General features: G+C 49.7%; 1 protein-coding gene across 1 annotated transcript in view; it reads right to left on the bottom strand.

Annotated features, from left to right (window-relative positions):
• Positions 1–17,809, bottom strand: part of LOC120394600 (butyrophilin subfamily 1 member A1-like) — a 79,394-nt gene that overhangs the window by 16,160 nt on the left and 45,425 nt on the right. The window contains exons 4-7 of the mRNA XM_039518827.1: positions 14,381–14,497; positions 7,508–7,540; positions 6,621–6,653; positions 6,376–6,408 (exon numbers count right to left, since the gene is read on the bottom strand). Coding sequence (XP_039374761.1) covers positions 6,376–6,408; positions 6,621–6,653; positions 7,508–7,540; positions 14,381–14,497 — 216 coding nt within the window. The remainder of the gene's footprint in view (positions 1–6,375; positions 6,409–6,620; positions 6,654–7,507; positions 7,541–14,380; positions 14,498–17,809) is intronic.

Below are 17,809 nucleotides of genomic sequence, written 5' to 3'. Positions count from 1 at the left end.
CTCTGACAGTCACCATTGCAGGAACATTTTCACTAGGTTCTGTTGTTGTTACAAAACACCACCATTAAAATCATTTGTTCTTTATGGCTGATTTCAGGTGTGCAGTCCAGAATAACAGAGTAATAACTTGCTAACTTCAGGTCTGCCACAATCTTCTGTTTGACTTTTGTTGCCAGTAACTGTATGATCTCATTTTGAATTGTTTTTCCAAGGTAGTGGTGTGTCTACATTTCTTGGGTGGTGACTCTTCTTAGATGCTCCCGGAGTACAGCATCAAACTCAGCCATCAGCTCCACAATTTTAAGGAAGTTTGCATTGTTTGGCACATACAGCTGATCTGAAGTGACATGAAGAGCTAGATTTTGGTAGCAAGTATTCTCACAATGGCAACGAGCCTTTTCAGGATATTTTGCCAGTAAAGAGACTCTGATGCAATCTTCTCTTGATGCTGATCATCTATGGTGGCCTTTAACCTTAGTCTCATCTCAAGCTCTTTCCACCTATGGAATGCTCTCTGTTGACTTGCTGCCTTCTCATGGCATGCCAGTTTTCTAGCCAGATTTTTCCAGTCCTTTGTTCCTGTAGAACCCAGTGTGGCTGGAACATTAGATTGGAAGAATTTGCAACAAAACCAGTATGCAGCATTCTGGGTTTTTGAGTACGTAAGCCGTGGCCTCTCCACTTTGTGACCATTGGGGATTTCACACCAGCAATGTATTGGATGGAAACTTCTATTTTCATTGTCTTTGGGGAACATGAAGTTTTTCACTTGCTGTGGCCCAGGCAGTACAAGGAAGTCCCTCAGGCTACTGCTCAAGTGGGTCCACAGTCCTGGATCATCTAGACTTAAGGAACTAAACTCAGCAACAGCTGTTTCTTGCCCCTCCACCACACTCTTCTCTGATCTACATTTTTCTTCAGGAATGTGCATGGTTACATCCATTTGAGATGGAGATATGGATGCTGCAGTAGCTGCCAGGTCACCTGCACTCTGACTAACTGGAAGATCAGGCATCTCCTCACTACTCACTGGGGCCAGATGGCTCACCAGGAACATTTGTGTCTATGTATCTCAGGAGAGCTCCTTCCTGCTTAGATAGAAAAGCTTCCTTTGTTTGCTTGCTTTTTTTGAATGCTGCCCCAGAAGGATGTTTTCTTCTTTCACTCTGTGCCAGCTATAGTGGCTCTCAACACTCAGTTGAAGGGGACAAATAAGCAGGCTTCATGGTAAGGCCAACCCTGGGCATAGAGGTGGTATCTGATGCCTTGAGTGTCATAGAATATCAGGGTTGGATGGGACCTCAGGAGGTCATCTAGTCCAACCCCCTGGTCAAAGCAGGATCAATCCCCAGACAGATTTTTGCTCTAGATCCCTAAATGGCCCCCTCAAGGATTGAACTCACAACCCTGGGTTTAACAGGCCAATGCTCAAACCACTGAGCTATCCCTCCCCCCATAAGAACCCCTATGGACTAGCACTGGTCTTTGGGGGATGTGCTGTGAAAGAGGGAGACAGGAAGAGATCAACCCAACAGAACAGAAACCAAAAGTGATTAGGGAGGCAGGAAGAGAACTGGGAGAGGAGGGAGCTGTGAAAGGTGAGGATTTAATGGAGATAGGAGTGGTCAGGCCCACTGACAGCAATTCCGGGACCCAGGGCAGAACAGTCATTGGGCCCCCATGCACACACAAGCTGCACCCATGTGGACATGGTCCACCTGACATTTGGGCAGTGCTGCCGGCTGTGCTGTTCGGGTGCTCTTCCGGCACTGCCAGGGCTTCCACATGCCTGTCTGGTAGCATTGCCAATTGCCTAATGGCACAAACCCCAAGACTCTTGCCCTGCCCCTTCTCTGAGGCCCTGCTCACACCATCCCCCTCCCTCTGTCACTCTCTCTCCCCCACTCTCACTCACTTTCACAAGGCAGGGGCTTTGTCAAGCCTGACCTTAAAAACCTCTAAGGAAGGAGATTCCACCACCTCCCTAGGTAACCCATTCCAGTTCTTCACCACCCTACTAGTGAAAACGTTTTTCCTAATGTCCAACCTAAACCTCCCCCTCTGCAACTTGAGACCATTACTCCTTGTTCTGTCATCTTCTACCACTGAGAACAGTCTAGATCCATCCTCTTTGGAACCCCCTTTCAGGTAGTTGAAAGCAGCTATCAAATCCCCCCTCATTCTTCTCTTCTGCAGACTAAACAATCCCAGTTCCCTCAGCCTCTCCTCATAAGTCATGTGCTCCAGCCCCCTAATCATTTTTGTTGCCCTCCACTGGAATCTCTCCAATTTATCCACATCCTTCTTGTAGTGTGGGGCCCAAAACTGGACACAGTACTCCAAATGAGGCCTCACCAGTGCTGAATAGAGGGGAATGATCACATCCCTCAATCTGCTGGAAATGCCCCCTACTTATACAACCCAAAATGCCATTAGCCTTCTTGGCAACAAGGGCACACTGTTGACTCATATTCAGCTTTTCAACCACCGTAACCCCTAGGTCCTTTTCTGCAGAATTGCTGCCCAGCCATTCGGTCCCTAGTCTGTAGCAGTGCATGGGATTCTTCCGTCCTAAGTGCAGGACTCTGCACTTGTCCTTGTTGAATCTCATCATATTTCTTTTGGCCCAATCATCTAATTTGTCTAGGTCCCTCAGTATCTTATCCCTACCCTCCAGCGTATCAACCACTCCTCCCAGTTTAGTGTCATCTGCAAACTTGCTAAGGGTGCAGTCCACACCATCCTCCAGATCATTAATGAAGATACTGAACAAAACCGGCCCCAGCACCGACCCTTGGGGCACTCCACTTGATACCGGCTGCCAACTAGACATGGAACCATTGATCACTACCCGTTGAGCCCGACCATCTAGCCAGTTTTCTATCCACCTTACTGTCCATTCATCCAGCCCATACTTCTTTAACTTGCTGGCAAGAATACTGTGGGAGACTGTATCAAAAGCTTTGCTAAAGTCCAGAAATAGCACATCCACTGCTTTCCCCTCATCCACAGAGCCGGTTATCTCATCATAGAAGGCAATTAGGTTAGTCAGGCATGACTTGCCCTTGGTGAATCCATGCTGACTGTTCCTGATTACTTTCCCCTCCTTTAAGTGGTTCAGAATTGATTCCCTGAGGATCTGTTCCATGATTTTTCCAGGGACTGAGGTGAGACTGACTGGCCTGTAGTTCCCTGGATCTTCCTTCTTCCCTTTTTTAAAGATGGGCACTACATTAGCTTTTTTCCAGTCATCCGGGACCTCCCCCGATCGCCATGATTTTTCAAAGATGATGGCCAATGGCTCTGCAATCTCATCGGCTAACTCCTTTAGCACCCTCGGATGCAGTGCATCCGGCCCCATGGACTTGTGCTCGTCCAGTTTTTCTAAATAGTCCCGAACTACTTCTTTCTCCACAGAGAGCTGGTCACCTCCTCCCCATACCGTGCTGCAGAGTGCAGCTGTCTGGGAGCTGACCTTGTCTGTGAAGACAGAGGCAAAAAAAGCATTGAGTACACTAGCTTTCTCCACATCCTCTGTCACTAGATTCCCTCCCTCATTCAGCAAGGGGCCCACACTTTCCTTGACTTTCTTCTTGTTGCTAACATACCTGAAGAAACCCTTCTTGTTACTCCTAACATCTCCGGCTAGCTGCAACTCCAAGTGTGATTTGGCCTTCCTAATTTCACTCCTGAATGCCTGAGCAATACTTTTATACTCCTCCCTGGTTATTTGTCCAATCTTCCACTTCTTGTAAGCTGTTTTTTTGTGTTTAAGATGAGCAAGGATTTCACTGTTAAGCCAAGCTGGTCGCCTGCCATATTTACTTTTCTTCCTACACATCGGGATGGTTTGTTCCTGCAACCTCAATAAGGATTCTTTAAAATACAGCCAGCTTTCCTCGACTCCTTTCCCCGTAATGTTATTCTCCCAGGGGACCTTGCCCATCAGTTCCCTGAGGGAGTCGAAGTCTGCTTTTCTGAAGTCCAGGGTCTCTGTTCTACTGCTCTCCTTTCTTCCTTGTGTCAGGATCCTGAACTCGACCATCTCATAGTCACTGCCTCCCAGGTTCCCATCCACTATTGCTTCCTCTACTATTTCTTCCCTGTTTGTGAGCAGCAGGTCAAGAAGAGCTTTTCCCCTAGTTCATTCCTCCAGCACTTGCACCAGGAAATTGTCCCCTACACTTTCCAGAAACTTCCTGGATTGTCTGTGCACCACTGTATTGCTCTCCCAGCAGATATCGGGGTGATTAAAGTCACCCATGAGAACCAGGGCCTGTGATCTAGCAACTTCTGTTAGTTGCTGGAAGAAAGCCTCGTCCACCTCATCCCCCTGGTCTGGTGGTCTGTAGCAGACTCCCACCACGACATTACCCTTGTTGTTCATACTTCTAAATTTAATCCAGAGACTCTCAGGTTTTTCTGCAGTTTCATATTGGAGCTCTGAGCAGTCATACTGCTCTCTTACATACAACGCAACTCCCCCACCTTTTCTGCCCTGCCTATCCTTCCTGAACAGTTTATATCCATCCATGACAGTACTCCAATCATGTGAGTTATCCCACCAAGTCTCTGTAGCTCAAGGCCCAGGTGGGAGATAGATGCCCAAACGTCTAGAGTGAGGCAGAAGCTTAGACTGTGTGAGAACTTACACAGAGATTTATGTCCTGAGTGAATTTAGGTGCCTACAGGGGTAGGTGTCAGCCAAGCGGGGGGTTGTGGATCACGGTGCCTAAAACGGGAATTGTAGCTGGAGTTCAGGTGCCTAAGGCTCTTTGTAGATCGGTGCCATAATGCGATTCTGAGATAAAACTGAGGGAGCTTGTGGAATCTCCACCATGGGAGCAGGTTAGATGAACACCTGCCAGAGATGGTCTAGATAATACTTAGTCTTGCCAGGAGTGCAGAAGATTGGCCTGACTGGCCTCCCGAGGTCCCTTCCAGTCCTACGAGTCTATGATTAGCATGGGGTTAAGGTGGAGAGGACATACTTGTAATTTAAGGGTAAAGCACATGATAGGGATCTTGTAATTATCCCCAAACCAAGCATTATAAACTCAGGAAATACAAAACTAAGGTTCAATTTAAAAGAAATCCAAACATGCCATGGTGTAGAAATGCAGCTAAGGCACCTAAGCAACCTTAACTCTGCCCCATAGTAACTTTATAAGGGGAAAAATTAAAAAAAAAAAACCACCTTCGCATGCCATTAAAAATCAGTTTCATTTAATATAGACCCCCCCCACACACTGCTCTGCATTGACCAGACCTGTGTGGTTATTGTGCGGAGCCGCTGTAGGCTGAAGCTGAGGTTGTGGGTGTACATGGTCACTGAGGGTGAAATCCTGCCCCTCCTACATTACATGGGCATGGAAAGGCCAGAACACAGGGGGTTCCCAGGTTAGGGATCCTGTTAAATACTGGACAAGTCTCTGTAGGTTTGTCCACACACACACACACACACACACACACACACACACACACACACACACACACACACACACACACACACACACACACACACACACACACCCCTGTGGCAGTTGGTCTCAGAGCCAGGCTTGTGGGGCTCACACAGTACAGACGTTCCCACTCAGGCTGGGACCTGGGCTCTGACACCAGGGCCGGCTCCATAGTTTTGCCGCCCCCCAAGCAAAAAAAAAAAAAAAGCCACGATCAGGAACTCTACCGCCGTCGCTTCATTCTTCGGCGGCAATTCAGCGGTAGGTCCTTCCCTCTGACACGGACTGAGGGACCCGCTGCCGAATTGCCGCCAAAGAGCTGGACGTGCCGCCCCCTTCCAGGGGCCACCCCAAGCACCTGCTTGCTGGACTGGTGCCTGGAGCCGGCCCTGTCTGACACCCACTGAGGAGGGAAGGGGGAGGTCTCCAAGCAGGAACGGCTACACTGCTAGATTTAGCCCTGCAGCGCGAGCTCCAGTCAGCTGATCCAGTCTTTGAGACTTGTGGGCATGGGTGGTTTTTTGCACTGTACATGTACCCACAGTCTCCAACAATGAGACTGACCGAGCTGGGACAGTGTATTCAGGGCCCTGGGCTCAAGGTGCCATTTCTGTAATTCCCATGGGGTTTATTAGATCAAATGATCCTTTCCCCTTCAGAGCCTCTTTGTGTCAGTGTGAGCAGCCCCTGAGCTGACAGCTTGGGCCCTGGTGCGGACATGGAGATGTTCCCCATCACTCATTCAAACAGGCTGTAACTCCACCTGCTAAAATTGAGCTCAAGGTGTTAAACTGTGACTCCACTGGCAGTAAATGGGTCTTTCAATTGAGTTAAGTTGGTTTGACTGAGCTGATTCGAATGAGATGACCTGAAATCTTCAGCCCATCAGATCCCATTGGTCCCAGACACTGACCTTTCTGTCTCTCCATCTCAGATTGCAGGGCCTCTAGAGGGGAAAAGAGGGAGAGACATGAGATTCCCTCTGTTGTGTTTATAATGGTAACCCCACAGCTAATGTAACTGTTCTGGACACTGACCTTTCTGTCTCTCCATCTCAGATCGCAGAGCCTCTAGAGGGAGAAAAGAGGAAGAGGTGAGACTTCCCCTTGTCATGTTCATGGGGATAGAGTTAATATTGTAACTGGCCCAGACACTGACCTTTCTCTCCTTCCCGTTCAGACAGCAGGATCTCTAGAGAGAGAAAAGGGTGAGAGGTGATTCATCAATTCACAGATTCCAAGGCCAGAAGGGACCATTGTGATCACCTGGTCTAACCCCTGCATAACACAAGCCCGTGGGTTTCCCCACAGGCCCATGGGTTTCCTCACAATAATTCCCTACAGCAGATCATTTAGAAAAACATCCAATCTTGATTCAAATTGCCAGTGCTAGAGAATCCACCATGACCCTTGGCATGGGTGGCGGGTATAATAGGCTAGGAGAGGCTCAGCCTCCCCTGCCACTGCCACAGCCACCAGATCCCCGGTTTTGGGGGGAAGTTTTTGATTTATTATGTTCAATACAGGTTCCGGGGCAGCAGAGGAGATGGTATGTGCTATTCAGCTTCCTGGGTTCATCAGTAATTTCCCTGGACTGGAGATTACTGTGGAACCCAGGAAGATGAGTAGCACATACCACCTCCTCAGCTGCCCTGGAACTTGCATGGGGCATAGCAAAAGTGTCTTCCAGACCTGAGAGATGGTTTTCCCTAGGCAGCTTGAGGTCTGGGGAGGGGAGGCACAGCACAGCTGCAGCTGACCCAGGGCAGCTCTGGGCAGGTGGGAGGCGGGAGGGCTCGGGGCTTCAGCTGGCCTGGGGCTCCTCCAGCCAAGGGGGGAAGGGGGTCTCGGGGCTCCGGCTGAGGGGGGGCCCAGATGGAAGAGGTGGAGCTGGGGGCTAGCTTCCCAAAGGGGGCTCCACCCGCCACCCATGACCCTCAGTAAATTGTTCCAATGATTAATTAATAATAGCCGGCAAGATTTCACCCTGTTGTGTTTATGGGGATAACTCTACTGACAGGTAATGTGATGGGCCCAGACACTGACCTTTCTCGCTCTTCTTATCCAACTGCAGAGTCTCTAGAGGAAGAAAAGGGTGAGAGGTGAGATTTCACCATCACGTTTAAAGCGCAGTTCCTGCTATTAACGTAATTGTGCTGTAACTATGAAAGCGGGGCAGACAGACATACAGGATACACAGGACACACAGACAGATCTGTCTCAACATCCCTGCAGCCAGCATCCCCACTGCCTGGGCCCTGTCACACTCCTGTCTAATCTGCTACTGAGGGTGGCAGTGCGGGGGAGAAGGTCTGTTTTTGTGTCCAGTTCCTTGTCTGCTCCCCTCTGGCCCATCCCCTGAACAGCCCCAGCTCTCTCCCCCCTTCCCCTCCCCCCGCCCAAGCTCCTGACTGGGGGGATGGAGGATGGAAGTGAGCAATGGGAATGGGGCACTGACCTGGGCTAGGAAAGTGACAGGGTCTGATTTGCTACATTCAAGGCCAACTCCTGACCCTGTGGCAGGTGCCTGTCCCCTGGTCTTAGTGATACATGGGAACAGCTCCCCCTGGGCCTGGGTAGATGGGGAGGGTCCCAGCTAAGAAAACAGGGTGGAGAGACCTTTCTTTAGCTGGGTGCTCAGGTCAGCAGGAGCCAAGGATGGGGGTGTGGATGGGCCCCTACAGGCGTCACCTCTAAAATCAGCTCTTTCCCACTGGGAGCTTGTCCCCTTGGTGCATCAGCCCTGAGGTACCAACACTGCAGGAAATGGAGGTAGTGTCATGTCTGACAGTCACTGCTGAGAACTGCCTGAGCGAGACCATCTTGTGCCCAGTGTGAGCAGTGTCTCAAACCAGCTGTGCAAGTCCTGAGTGTGTTTGTGTTATTACAGCATCCGAGCCACAGCTCACCAGGGCAGCTCAAAACGAGTATATCCCTGTACCTAAACGTGCACTCAACCCACATAACGTATCTGTTAACAAAAACCACTAACTAAACCAGTTTATACCTGGTGCTGAAGGTGACAGTTCTAAAAGTGCAGCATCCAGTTCCAACTTTCACAAGTACAAAGCTCCTTTCTGCTTCTCTCAATTACCTGCTTCCGTCCCCACTGGGAAATCATTGGAACAGACATTTCCCCTTCCCAATCCTTCCAACACTGGTACATTTCTATGTACTGTTCACAGCCCTTCAGTTGAGAAAACCCTCTGGGTGGGACTTTCACAGCTGCCTTGGGAGTTTGCACACTCAGCATCCATTAATTTAAACAAAAGTTGAGCATTCAGACCCCTTAGGCAGTTGTGAAAATTCCAGAATCTCTATAAATACATAGATCACTGAAGGGCAGTTCTGCAGGCAGAGCAAATCCGAGCATAGGTAAGTACTAACCTTTCCATTTGCACAGACGCTGCTTTGCCCATCCACAGCTCCTACTCACAAGCACAGGGCAGAACTGGGCCCTAATAAACCCCTCTTCTATTTTGCGTTCTGTTTTTCTCGTCAGCAGCTCTCAGCACAGCTCACTGAGCCCCATACAGGTGTTTCAAACTGAGCCATGTGGCTCCCCAGGGAACAGTTCGGACTCACACATTTGGTCAGGATCCCAGAGTGAGATGTGAAGGGCTGAAACCACTTAACAATTCTTGGGGTATGGCTACACTGGCGATTTGCAGCGCTGGAAAGCCTCCACCAGCACTGCAATTAGTAAGTGGCCACATCTGCAAGGCACTTCCAGCGCTGCAACTCCCTGGCTGCAGCGCTGGCCGAACACCCCTCTCGGCATGGGGAATAAGGATTCCAGCGCTGGTGCTGCAGCGCTGGTCATCAAGTGTGGCCACACACCAGCGCTGTGATTGGCCTCCAGGGTATAAGGATGTATCCCAGAATGCCTGTTCAGCCACTCTGCTCATCAGGTCAGACTCTACTTCCCTGGCCTCAGGTGACCCGCCCTTTAAATGCCCCGGGAATTTTAAAAATCCCCTTCCTGTTTGCTCAGCCAGGTATGGAATGCAATCAGTGAATCTTTACAGGTGACCATGCCTCCACGTGGCAAACGAGCCCCAGCATGGAGCAATGGCGAGCTGATGGACCTCATCAGTGTTTGGGGGGAGGAATCTGTGCAGGCACAGCTGCGCTCTAGCCGTAAGAATTATGATACCTTTGCCCAGGTATCGAGAGCCATGATGGAAAGGGGCCATGAGCGTGACGCGGTGCAGTGCAGGGTAAAAGTAAAGGAGCTGCGGAGTGCCTATTGCAAAGCACGCGAGGGAAACCGCAGATCCGGCAGTGCCCCCACGACCTGCCGGTTTTACAAGGAGCTGGATGCGATTTATGGGGGTGACCCCTCTGTAAATCCAAGGACCACGATGGACAGTTCAGAGCCGGTAGAGGAGGGGGAGGGGGAGGCAGACAGTGAGGCTACTGTGGTGGGGGAAGACACCCCGGAGTCCCAGGAGGCATGCAGTCAGGAGCTCTTCTCAAGCCAGGAGGAAGCTAGCCAGTCGCAGCCCCTGGAACTTGGTGCAGAAGAATCACAGGAGCAGGTCCCAGGTAAGCAGCTTTTATTGCAATGCAAAGGTTTTGGGAGAGGAGGGGGGATGGTATGGCTGCATGCCTGCATGCCTAGACATGGAATATCCCATTGATGTGGTCTATCACGTCGCAGTAATCTGCCTCTGTAATCTCTTCAAAAGTTTCTGCAAGAGCATAGGCAATTCGCGTGACCAAGTTTAAAGGGAGAGCCATTGTGGTCCCTGTCCCATTCAGGCTAACGCGTCCGCGCCACTGTTCCAGGAGGGGTGGGGGAACCATGCTTGCACAGAGGCACGCTGCATAAGGACCCGGGCGGAATCCGCATTGTTGTAGGAGACCCTCCCTTGCTTCTTTGGTAACCCGCAGAAGGGAGATATCTTCCAGTATTAACTCCTGTGGGAAATGGAGGGAGTGTTTCAGTGCTGGTTTCCCCAACTGCATAGCGCGGCAGGCAGGAACCCCAGGAACCCCAGGGTTAACAAAGCCCCGAAACAGGCAGCCTAGCCATGAAGCAAGAAGCACCCTGCTCGAGCACACTGCAGAAGGAAACCCCAGGGTTAATTCCTGAGGGAGATGGAGGTGCTGCGTTTAACAAAGCAGCAGCACCCTGCTCGAGCACACATGGAAGAAACCCCAGGGTTAATTCCTGAGGGAGATGGAGGTGCTGCGTTTAACAAAGCAGCAGCACCCTGCTCGAGCACACCGTGGAAGGAAACCCCGGGGTTAATTCCTGAGTGAGATGGAGGTGCTGCGTTTAACAAAGCAGCAGCACCCTGCTCGAGCACACCGTGGAAGGAAACCCCGGGGTTAATTCCTGAGGGAGATGGAGGTGCTGCGTTTAACAAAGCAGCAGCACCCTGCTCAAGCACACCGCGGAAGGAAACCCCAGGGTTAATTCCTGAGGGAGATGGAGGTGCTGCGTTTAACAAAGCAGCAGCACGCTGCTCGAGCACACCGCTGAACGAAACCCCAGGGTTAATTCCTGAGGGAGATGGAGGTGCTGCGTTTAACAAAGCAGCAGCACCCTGCTCGAGCACACCGTGGAAGGAAACCCCGGGGTTAATTCCTGAGGGAGATGGAGGTGCTGCGTTTAACAAAGCAGCAGCACCCTGCTCGAGCACACCGTGGAAGGAAACCCCAGGGTTAATTCCTGAGGGAGATGGAGGTGCTGCGTTTAACAAAGCAGCAGCACCCTGCTCGAGCACACGGAAGGAAACCCCAGGGTTAATTCCTGAGGGAGATGGAGGTGCTGCGTTTAACAAAGCAGCAGCACCCTGCTCGAGCACACCGCGGAAGGAAACCCCAGGGTTAATTCCTGAGGGAGATGGAGGTGCTGCGTTTAGCAAAGCAGCAGCACCCTGCTCGAGCACACCGTGGAAGGAAACCCTGGGGTTAATTCCTGAGGGAGATGGAGGTGCTGCGTTTAACAAAGCAGCAGCACCCTGCTCGAGCACACCGCGGAAGGAAACCCCAGGGTTAATTCCTGAGGGAGATGGAGGTGCTGCGTTTAACAAAGCAGCGGCACCCTGCTCGAGCACACCGTGGAAGGAAACCCCAGGGTTAATTCCTGAGGGAGATGGAGGTGCTGCGTTTAGCAAAGCAGCAGCACCCTGCTCGAGCACACCGTGGAAGGAAACCCCGGGGTTAATTCCTGAGGGAGATGGAGGTGCTGCATTTAACAAAGCAGCAGCACCCTGCTCGAGCACACCGCGGAAGGAAACCCCAGGGTTAATTACCATTACCATTTCTGGGAGGCTGTGAATTCTCTAGCAGTTGCTGAAATGTGTGAGGAATGCTTGTGAGACTTTAAAATAACTTCAGATTATACACAATGGAAGCTCTCTTAAAATGTATCATTTGCTGCATTTTTACAGTGACCTTGAGTAGTCCTGGGCCAGTCTTATCAGTGACTGAAAGAAAGCTGCAAAACCTGAGGAGGAAACCGAACAAGAGCAAAGAAGAACTGTTGAAGGCAGTTATGAACCAGTGTGCAACAGAGAATAAAAATGCGCAGGAATGGAGAGAAAAGATGCATCACTGGAGGCAAACAGAAAGCAGGAGAAAGGCGTTGATGCTGAAGAAAACCACGAGGCAGCTTATAAACCTCATTGCGCAAACAGACTGTATGCAGTCAATGGTAGCAATGCAGGCAGAGCACTACCGTGCCAAACCCCCACCCTCCCAAACCTCTTTCCCCTATGCACCAATGTCAGCTCCAAGTCCCGTTCCCCAGCATCCAGGTTCTTACCTACACCATCACCAGCTGCCCCCGACACCTGTACGGTCACCTATGAGCCCAGAGAACTACGACCCTTACCCTCTGCACTCAACCCCCATCACCATGCAACAGTACAAGCCTGAGGTGCACAGCACTCCTGGCAGTACATATGAAAAACTATGACTGTACAGTTCAACAACCAACCCCCCTGCCCGTGTACTTCCTTTTTTTTAAATAAATGATTTCTTTGATTATGAATCAGTTTTTATTATTGCATAAAGTGAAAGATAACAAACCCCAATGAAAACACAGGTAACAAACATCAAGGAAAACACAGGCACTTAAAAGCACTGTAACCAGTGCACGTCACTCCTGGTCAAGGCAAAAAAACATTACTGTTGGCTTTCAGCCTCAAATTTCTCCCTCAAGGCATCCCTAATCCTTGTTGCCCTGTGGTGGGCGTCTCTAGTAGCCCTGCTGTCTGGCTGTGCAAATTCAGCCTCCAGGACTTGCACCTCGTTGGTCCATGCCTGGCTGAATGCTTCACCCTTCCCTTCACAAATATTATGGAGGGTACAGCACGCGGATATAACCGCAGGGATGCTGCTTTCCCCCAAGTCTACCTTCCCATACAGACATCTCCAGCGAGCTTTTAAACGGCCAAAAGCACACTCCACAGTCATTCGGCATCGGCTCAGCCTGAAGTTGAAACGGTCCTGGCTCCTGTTCAGCTTCCCTGTATATGGTTTCATGAGCCAAGGCATTAATGGGTAAGCGGGGTCCCCAAGGATCACAATGGGCATTTCAATGTCCCTTACTGTGATCTTTCGGTCTGGGAAAAATGTACCTTCCTGCATCTTCCTGAACAGGCCACTGTTCCGAAAGATGCGTGCATCATGCACTTTTCCAGGCCAGCCTGTGTAAATATCAATGAAACGCCCACGGTGATCCACAAGCGCCTGGAGAACCATAGAGAAATACCCCTTGCTATTAATGTACTCGTAGGCTAGGTGGGGTGGTGCCAGAATAGGAATATGCGTCCCATCTATTGCCCCTCCACAGTTAGGGAAACCCATTTCTGAAAAGCCATCCACAATGTCCTGCACGTTCCCCACAGTCACGGTTCTCCTCAGCAGGATGCGATTAATGGCCCTGCAAACTTGCATCAACACGATTCCAACGGTCGACTTTCCCACCCCAAACTGGTTCCCGACCGACCGGTAGCTGTCTGGAGTTGCCAGCTTCCACATTGCAATAGCCACCCGCTTTTCCACCGTCAGGGCAGCTCTCAATCTTGTGTCCTTGCGCCGCAGGGTGGGGGCGAGCTCAGCACACAGTCCCATGAAAGTGGCTTTTCTCATACGAAAGTTCTGCAGCCACTGCTCGTCATCCCAGACTTCCATGACAATGTGATCCCACCACTCACTGCTTGTCTCACGAGCCCAAAAGCGGCGTTCCACGGTGCTGAGCATTTCTGTTACCGCCACAAGCAATTTCATGTCACCCGCTTTAGGCAAATCCATATCATCATCGGAATCCTCACTGTCACTTTGGAGCTGAAGGAATAGCTCAACTGCCAAACGTGATGTGCTGGCGACAGTCAGCAGCAAATTCCTCAGCAGCTCAGGCTCCATTTCACAGCGTGCTCCACTCACAAATGGCAAGAAACGTGGACGGCGAAAGTGTGACTGCTGGGAAGTGAAGCGATGCACCGCGGGGCGTTGGAACAGGAAGCGGAATGACCCACACACTTCCTTCCCCTTCCCACAATACTCAGCGCCAAAACGGCGCCAAAACGGGATGAGGTGCTCTGTGGGATAGCTGCCCACAATGCACCTCTCAGTACAGCGCTGGAAATGCTGCCAATGTGGCCACACTGCAGCGCTGGTAGCTGTCAGTGTGGCCACACTGCAGCGCTGGCCCTGCACAGCTGGATGACCAGCGCTGCAAACTACCAGCGCTGCAAACCGTAAGTGTAGCCATAGCCTTGGTTCAAACATGATCATAATTTCTTCAGCTCCCTCTTCACCCTCAGCCCAGCTCCCACTGCCTGAAACTCCTCCAAACACTGAATCAAAGCCCCTTAATCCCTGTCTCTTTACTTTTTGTTTGGTTTTTAAATCTCTGTCTGTCTCTCACCGTGTTCCCCCCACCCCCTCTCATTACATCACCTTTTGCTCTGTGCTGCCTCCAGAAGCAGTAACTGGCCAGGGCAGTGAGAACAGCCAGGAGAGGCAGGATCAGACCCAGAGCCACTGTCCAGGGATTGACTTGTGGGAAAAACAGCTCTGCAAGAGAAAGTGCCATTGACTTGGGAGCAAACATGTGCAGAATGAAGGCAGGACACTGTGCCAGTGGTGACACTGGGACTAGTTACAAGACTCTCACAGGGAAATACACAAGGAGATGTGGCTGCTCTGTGCTTTATTATTAAGCTTGTGGAAGCCCAGGCTTTAGCCTGGTTACTGAATATGGTTAATTAATGAGAGGGGGCATGCTGGGGATAGGGAGGGGGCAAGGGGCAGCTCCATTATGCTACACCTATCGCCACTGGCATAAGCTCAAGAAGTCCCTAGGTTGCTCTAAGTGATCCCAAGGCTGCAGATTGGGGTTCAGCTTCACAAGAGAGTCCGGCCCAAAATATGTTAATGCAGGTGTGACAATTGGTGCCCCCCATTAAGCTTTATAGAAATATACTTATGTATGTGTGTGTATATATATATATATATATATGTTATGTTATATATATAACATAACATAACTAGAATGTGTTTTATGCTACATATGCCATGTATCTCTGTAAAGGTTATGATCTATTGAATCTATTAATCCTATTTGTATGCATGTATCATTTTTGTATTTGAAGTTATGAATATTGGCTGCATACTTGTTTGATTCTAAGTAGGCTGTAGTGAAGCAGTTGACTACAGACTATTCTAAGTGCCCAATCAAGAAACACTTAAGCCAACAATGAATTTAGGGTATGTCTACATTACAGGATTATTCTGATTTTACAGAAACCAGTTTTTGGAAACAGATTGTATAAAGTCAAGTGCACGCGGCCACACTAAGCACATTAATTCGGTGGTGTGCGTCCATGTACTGAGGCTAGCGTCGATTTCCAGAGCGTTGCACTGTGGGTAGTTATCCCATAGCTATCCCATAGTTCCTGCAGTCTCCCCTGCCCACTGGAATTCTCAGCCTGTTCAGCCTTTTTTCACTGTCACCATATGTCTACTGGATGTTGCTAACAGACACTGTACTGCAGTGCTACACAGCAGCATCCCCTTGCCTTTGCAAGTTAGCACAGATGATTACCAGCCCTACTGGACTGTCTGCTGCCTTGCAAGTTGATAATGAGGGTTACCAGTCATACTGTACTGTCTGCTGCTGTCATGGATTGGCTGGGGGTGCAGGGACAAAAATGGGAATGACTCCCAGTCATTTTCTTCTTTAAGTTTTGTCTAAAGGGAGAGTCAGTCCTGCCTAGAATATCAGGCAAGCTTACTGAAGAACCAGAGCGGCAAACAGCTGCTCTGGGTCAAAGCCTCAGACATCCTGCAGAAATAATGAGCTGCAAGCCCTTCTAGGGGGTGCTTCTACAACAACCCCACCCATTGCTTCCCTCCTACTCCACCCTTCCTGGGCTACCGTGGCAGTTATCCCCCCATTTGTGTGATGAAGTAATAAAGAATAATAATAATTGGAGATATACCAATCTCCTAGAACTGGAAGGGACCTTGAAAGGTCATTGAGTCCAGCCCCCTGCCTTCACTAGCAGGACCAATTTTTGCCCCAGATCCCTAAGTGGCCCCCCTGAAGGATTGAACTCACAACCCTGGGTTTAGCAGGTCAATGCTCAAACTACTGAGCTACCCCTCCCCCCAATGCAGGAATAAGAAACAACACTAACTTTATTGCCTCTGCAAGCAGAGATTAAAGGGGACAGCAGCCTGCAGCTGCTATGATATTCCAGGCAGGAGTGAATCTCCAAGAGACAAAACTTAAAGAAGAGAATGACTGGGAGTCATTCCCATTTTTACCAAGGCCAACCAGGAGCACTCACAGGAAGACGATGATGGATATCAACCATACTGCACCATCTACTATCCAGAAGGGAAAGGAACAGGATGCTGCTGTATAGCGCTGCAGCACCGTGTCTGCCAGCAGCATCCAGTAGACATACAGTGACATTGAAAAAAGGCGAGAAACGATTTTTTCGCCCTTTGCTTTCACAGACGGAGTGGGGCGGGGCCTGACGACATATACTCTGAACCACCTGCGACAATGTTTTTGACCCTTCAAGCTTTGGGAACTGAGCCAAGAATTCAAATAGTTTTCAGAGACTGCAGGAACTGTGGGATAGCTACAGTCATCAGTTGTCCCTCCCTCCGTAAGTGTCCATTTCATTCTTTGGCTTTCCGGTACGCTTGTCTCAGCTCCTTAAGTTTCACACAGCACTGTGTCGAGTCCCTGTTGTGGCCTCTGTCCATCATAGCCTTGGAGATTTTTTCAAATGTTTTGGCATTTGGTCTTTTGGAACGGAGTTCTGATAGAACAGATTCATCTCCCCATACAGAGATCAGATTCAGTATCTCCCGTACGGTCCATGCTGGAGCTCTTTTCTGATTCTGGGACTGCATGGTCACCTGTGCTGATCGGCGCTCCACGCTGGGCAAACAGGAAATGAAATTCAAAAGTTTGCGGGGCTTTTCCTGTCTACCTGGCCAGTGCATCCGAGTTCAGATTGCTGTCCAGAGCGGTCACAATGGTGCACTGTGGGATAACTCCCAGAGGCCAATACTGTCGAATTGCAGCCACACTATCCCTAATCCAAAATGGCAATACCGATTTCAGCGCTACTCCCCTCATCGGGGAGGAGTACAGATATCGATATTAAGAGCCCTTTATATTGAAATAAAGAGCTTCTTGTGTGGACAGGTGCAGCGTTAATTCAGTTTAATGCTGCTAAATTTGAAATAAACTCATAGTGTAGACCAGGCCTTGGAGACACCAATCCACATCTGGGCCTTCCCAGGAATATGGCTTGGCTGGTAAGAAACTCAGTCATGCATGGATATGTGACTTGACCAGGTCTCCATTTTATAGCTGGATGTTGCATAGGAGAGAGGAGGGGGTCTCCACCCACAAGAGAAAGTGTATTTAAGCCTGTGGGAGACCTCTCCATTTTGTCTTCAGCTAGCTAAAGAGGGAGCCTCTCCCCCTCAAAGTTACCTGAAAGAAACTGGAACAAAGGACAGAGACTGCAAGGGGTGTGAGCGATTGCTGGACCCAGGCTAAAAGGAGATTAGTCTGTAATAGGGAGCATTCTGGAACTGGTGAGGATCTTATCTGTATTCAGTTTTTTACTGTATTAGACAGACTGGCATGTTTTATTTTATTTTGCTTGGTAACTCACTTCGTTCTGTCTGTTACTACTTGAAATCACTTAGATCCTACTTTCTGTATTTAATAAAATCACTTTTTACTTATTGATTAACCAAGAGTATGTGTTAATACCTGGGGGAGCAAACAGCTGTGCATATCTCTCTATCAGTGTTATAGAGGGTGAACAATTTATGAGTTTATAAGTATCCTGT

This window comes from Mauremys reevesii, unplaced genomic scaffold, assembly GCF_016161935.1.
Source record: "Mauremys reevesii isolate NIE-2019 unplaced genomic scaffold, ASM1616193v1 Contig7, whole genome shotgun sequence".
Taxonomy (NCBI): domain Eukaryota; kingdom Metazoa; phylum Chordata; order Testudines; family Geoemydidae; genus Mauremys; species Mauremys reevesii.
The sequence above is the reverse complement of the archived record's forward strand: the minus strand, read 5'-3'. Positions and strand labels throughout refer to the sequence as shown.